General features: G+C 55.2%; 1 protein-coding gene across 1 annotated transcript in view; it reads right to left on the bottom strand.

The window, feature by feature from the left end:
- Positions 1 to 5,427, bottom strand: part of CCDC40 (coiled-coil domain 40 molecular ruler complex subunit) — a 36,375-nt gene that overhangs the window by 22,119 nt on the left and 8,829 nt on the right. Inside the window, exons 5-8 of the mRNA XM_077755216.1 lie at positions 5,273 to 5,356; positions 4,967 to 5,186; positions 2,110 to 2,267; positions 1,782 to 1,904 (exon numbers count right to left, since the gene is read on the bottom strand). Coding sequence (XP_077611342.1) covers positions 1,782 to 1,904; positions 2,110 to 2,267; positions 4,967 to 5,186; positions 5,273 to 5,356 — 585 coding nt within the window. The remainder of the gene's footprint in view (positions 1 to 1,781; positions 1,905 to 2,109; positions 2,268 to 4,966; positions 5,187 to 5,272; positions 5,357 to 5,427) is intronic.

The following is a 5,427-nucleotide window of genomic DNA, read 5'->3' as shown; positions in this document are numbered from 1 at the left end:
AAGTCAGATGCTTAACCGACTGAGCCCCCCGGGCGCCCTGAATAAAGATCTTGATAAAGACCCACGTGTGTTTTCACTGCCAGCCTGGAAGGCTCCCCACCCCCGCCCCGCCTCAGCGCACTGGTTCATCCTGGCCAGCCTGGACGGTCCACTCCCTGCCAGGTCCGACTTCGGCTCAGGTCATGATCTCACTGTCTGTGAATCCAGCCCCGCGTCGGGCTCCGTGCTGACAGCTCGGAGCCTGGAGCTGCTTCGGATTCTGTGTCTCCTTCTCTCTCTGCCTCTCCCCTGCTCATCTCTCTCTCTCAAAAATGAATGTTAAAAGTAAATAAATAAATAACCTCTCTTCCCACCCTCAAATTTACTCGTCAGTGAAAGCCTGTCTCTCCCTGACGTGGCTCCTGTCTTTCCGTGGAGCTGCTGGTGCCCGGGGTCCACAGCCACTCTGGCTGGTGAGCCTCACCCTCTCCACCTGCTCCCTTACTGGGTCTGTGCTTAGAAAGGCCGCTCCAACTCAGGATTTAAAAGATATTTTTCTTTTATTTTCTTCCAGTGCATTTCCCCCCATTTACATTCCTGATCCCATCTGGAATTCATTTCAGTGTCTGGTATGAGGAAAAGATTTAATTGTTCCCCAAATGATTAACCAAATGTCCCTACCCTGTCGTCCATGATTGCTTGTTCTCTACTAATTTATAATCTACTCAAGCTTTACACAAATGTTTGCCTCCTTCTGGGCTCTCTCACAGGCTACCGTGGCCTGCCTGGCGATCTCTGTGCCCAGGAACACATTATTTTACCTTCCGGGGCTTTATGATTGGTGATATTTGGTAGGGCAGCGCGAGGGCGACCGGCCATGAAACCCCTCAGTTCCGGGGAGACGGATTGCTGGTCCGCCTTTGCGAATTTCCCTTCCCAATTCCTCCCTAGTCCTCTGACTTCATTCTTCAGATAAACCTAAGAATCTCTTCTAACTATACAACTGCTTTCTTTTTTTTTCCTTCCCCCTGAGATTCTGATCAGAACACATTCTAGATTCACAGGCCGGAGAGCACTGACCACCTTCCCTTACAGACCCAGGCATGTCTTTTTTTTCTCCAATAAAAGTGGTTTGTTTCCTTTCTGTTGTTCCTGCACACATGAGTGCAGATGGTGAGTCACAGATTAAAACAAAAAAAGACAGGGGCGCCTGGGTGGCTCAGTCAGGTGAGCGTCTGACTTTGGCTCAGGTCATGATCTCACGGTTCATGGGTTCCAGCCCCGCGTCGGGCTCTGTGCTGACAGCTCAGAGCCTGGAGCTGCTTCAGATTCTGTGTCTCCCTCTCTCTGCCCCTCCCCCACTTGTTCTTTCTGTCTCAAAACTAAATAAACATTAAAACAAATTTTTTAAAAAAGACACAGCAACGTTGGTTGCTAGTGTTGGCCTCTGAATGTGGCGCCCACTGACTCCCAGGGCTGAGCAGTTAGGGAGACCCCAGCCCCCCTGACTGGCCACTATGGCCAAGGTGTGCCCAGCAAGCAGACGCGGGGGCCTAGATTCCTGGAGGCCTTTCGGGCTACCGCTGGCTACGGCCAGAATAGAAATACGGGTCATTCGCCAGCGGGTTTCTGCTGCATCCGCCCCCCACCCCCACCCCCACAGGTCAGCCGGGTGTGGAGATGCTCAGGGAGACACAGGTCCGTGCGGGGAGCCTGTGGACTGAGCGGGCACAGTGAGCCGGTCACTCGGTGGGCACGGGCGGGCGCCGGGAAGGTGCCGTGCGGTGCCACAACGCTCCTACCTCGCTCACTGCTTTCCTGAGAACCCGGGTGTCCTCCGTCTGGGCGCTGCGCTGCGCCTCCAGCAGAGCGATCTGCTCCTCTAGCTGGTTGGCTTTGATGGTGAGCCGGTCCACATGAAGGTCCTGGGAAACGAGGTGATGGGCACCTCAGACAGAATTCTCCAGAAGCCCCTGACCCAAGTCAGTGACACCCCCCCCACCGCCCACCCCCAGGCCGGCCGCAGCCTCTCAGGGCCGCCACATTCACGCAAGAGGCAGAGCTAAGGGCCTTCTGGAAAACCGAAGGTTTGGCGGCAGTCGCTGCATACGTGTCAATTTTGCAAAACACCTGCTGCTTCTTCTCCATCTCGGCCCGCGTGCGCTCCACTTCCGACTTCTTCACCACCTGCTTCATCACGCGGATGTCGTCGCGCACGTCCTGGTCGATGTTCTGCATGTAGAACAGATGCAGAGCCAGGCCCTCCAGCTCGGCTTGTAGAGCGGCCACTGCGGGGGAGAGAGGGAGGGCTGCTGGGGTAGCCCGCACTCGCACGCGCCGTCTCGGGGCCCCTCTAGCTGCTGGGGGCCAGGCCTGGGAACCCGCTTCTAGACTACAAAGACCCTTAGGGGCTCCTGGGGAGCTCAGTCGGTTAAGCATCTGACTTCGGCTCAGGTCGTGATCTCGCAGTTTGTGGGTTCGAGCCCCGCGTCAGGCTCTGTGCTGACAGCTCAGGGCCTGGAGCCTGCTTTGGATTCTGTGTCTCCCTCTCTCTCTGCCCCTCCCCAGCTTATTCTTTGTTTCTGTCTCTCTCAAAAATTGATAAATGTTAAAAAAAAAAACCTAAGTATTTTTATCTATCAGGCCAACTCATTTTTATTTTTTTAAATTTATTTTTCCAAGTCATGTTTTAAAGCCAGTTTCTGCCATTTTATTTTAACTTCCTCTTCCTACTTCTTTTGGTTAACTTGCCCTTTTTAAGCCTCTGGAAGTAGAATGTTTTCATTTCAGTCTTGTTCACAAAAAGCCAAATGAAACTAGGCAGGGTCATGGGTTTTACTCGAGTGCTTTCCGCCGCAGCCTCAAGTTCCGATTCGTGGACTCCTTGGCCGTCGGTGCCCTACGTGGTCCGTGGTCTCCGTATGGACAAGTCTCCTCGGTCCTCTTCCCTTACCTCCTGAGCATCGCTGCCTTGTCGTTTATATTTGAGATCTGTGATTCTCAGCCCTGACTACACATCAGAATTACCTGGAAGGTGAAAGAAAGAAAGAGAGAGAGAAAGAAAGAAAAAAAGAGAAAGAAAGAAGGAAAGAAAGAAAGAAAGACAAGAAACAAAAGATCCTTAGGGGCGCCTGGGGGGCTCAGTCGGTTAAGCGTCCGACTTCGGCTCAGGTCACGATCTCACAGTTCGTGGGTTCGAGCCCCGCGTCGGGCTCTGTGCTGACAGCTTGGAGCCTGGAGCCTGTTTCCGATTCTGTGTCTCCCTCTCTCTCTGATCCTCCCCTGCTCACGCTGTCTCTCTCTGTCTCAAAAATAAATAAAACATTAGAAACAAGAAAAGAAAAGAAAAGAAAAGAAAAGAAAAGAAAAGAAAAGAAAAAAGAGCCTATCCCTTCGTGAAACTGCTGCGTCAGAGCTGCGGGCTGGGCCGGGTCCCGGTGGCTCTGAGTCGCCCTGGGCTCCTGCAAGGGGCAGAGGCTTGCTCCCCACCTGCTGGCGTCTGGTCCTGTCCTGCCCGTAAGCCGACAGCATTTTTTTCCTTAGCCTTTGGAATTTGAAAATGTCACCAGCTGTGTCTAGGCACGTTTATTTTCTCTTCCCGCTGTCTGGGCCTCTGTGGCTCTTCACTTCATGTTTGAAGGTTCCGCTTTCCGGAACTCATGCAGATGCTCTTCGATGTCGTCGGTTGATGCCCCTGATCTCCTGGAATTTCTGTCTGACGGGCGTCGACCATCCCAGATGGAACATCCGACTCTTTTGTCTCCTCAAAACGTCCATCGCTGCACGTGGGGGCTCTGCTCTGAATTCAGGGGAGAATTCCTCAAATTTGTAGTGGTGTGAATGTGTCTGCTTAGTGACTTTTGTCTTGGTGTGTTTTGGATGACAGTTGTTTTTTTTATTTCCAAGTAGCCTTTCCCCCTCCTTCTCTCTCGTTTGACTGACGTAACAGCCTCTAAGATCACAGGCAGAGTACCAGCGGGGGAACGACCGGCCCTCTCAGCTGCGTCATTGGGCCTGTGCCCAGGGAGGTGACTGCTCTGTGGGCAGGGCGGGGACCACCCGAAGCCCCCAGCGCTCAGAGAGGAGAAGCCGAAACAATTCCAGAATCCTGCTTGGTTGGGCAGTTTCCTTCCCTGTGTGTCCAATGACCCCCAGGAAGGACATGAAGTCCAAGAGGCGCTGCGTGTCTCCGGGTGCCCGTCCACACCCTGAGCCTCCGCTGAGGGGTCCTGGCATGGAGGGGTGGGGGCCCCATGACCTACCCCCCCGGACTGTGCGACTCTATCGTTACCGCACAAATTTCGCCTTCTCTTTTCAGTATTTTCTGTTAATTTGGTGGCGATCAGGGAGGGTGCTTGATAAATGAGCATTCACCCCGCTGCCGCCAATCCAGAAACTTCTGCGTTTCTCAGGGTCTAACATGTTCCCCATCGTAATGATCATACAGAGTTGGTAAAGAAAGTTGGAAACAGGAAAAAGCCCCCAGACTGAAATAATCACAGTGGAGCACGAAAGTGGCTGTTAGGGGAGGCCGGGGATCCTGCTCTGAGGGGCGGGGGGGAGGCTGTTTTACTAGGAAAAGCGCTATTGCCTCATCTGGTCCAAAGCCTCCCTGACCCCCCGTTCCTGCGCCATCCTCCGGGCCGTGGGCCCCTGGCTTATTCAAGCCCCTGTGCTCAGGACTGGGCTTCAGCCATTCCTTCCCGATTCTTCCAACCCTGCCAACCCGCTGCAGCCCACGTGTCTCTTCAGCCTATGAGGCTTTCGTGTTCCCCTCGTGAGGCCTTTTAAGACCCAGATGCCTTCCCTCCCTAAAAAGGCTGGGAAACCTGGTAAGACAGACCACATATTGTTTTCTCCATGCCTGTGATGGCCCGACAGGACGTTTCTGGGGGACGAGATACCGTGTGGCACCTCCCCGTGGGGACGTGACCGCACGTAGGACGCCCCACTGGGCCCTGACCGCGCGCGGGGTCGCCCGCCTTACGCTGCCTGCGCTCGCCGTCGGCGCTCTCGCAGGTCCGCTCGTAGAGCAGGCGCGCGGCGCGCAGCTCCTCCTCCTGCTGCCGCCGGGCGCACGCGGCCGTCGAGTGCCGGTCGTGGCTCCTCTCCAGCTGCATCTGCAGGCGGGCCAGGTGCTGCTGCACCCCGTAGAGGTCCAGCCCCAGCTCCTGCCGCTGCGCTCGGGTTTGCCTGGTGGCCACGGCCTGCGCACGGAGACGGAGGCTGCGTCACGGGCGGAGGCGCACGGCCGCGGCCGCACGGATGGACGGACCGACGGACGGATACGCACCAGCTCTTGAAGTTCCAGTTTCAGCTTCTCTATCTGTCGGTTGAGGTAGTTCTTCAGGGCAGCCTGGAACCTTACCATCAGGGGCTGAAACAACAGAGAAGCGAGCCTGGGTCACTCCTGGCCTACACAGGGCACAGCCCAAGTCATCAGAGCTC

The sequence above is a fragment of the Crocuta crocuta genome, unplaced genomic scaffold (assembly GCF_008692635.1).
Source record: "Crocuta crocuta isolate KB4526 unplaced genomic scaffold, BGI_CrCroc_1.0 scaffold50, whole genome shotgun sequence".
Lineage (NCBI taxonomy): Eukaryota > Metazoa > Chordata > Mammalia > Carnivora > Hyaenidae > Crocuta > Crocuta crocuta.
This window is presented reverse-complemented; position numbering and strand designations above follow the sequence as displayed.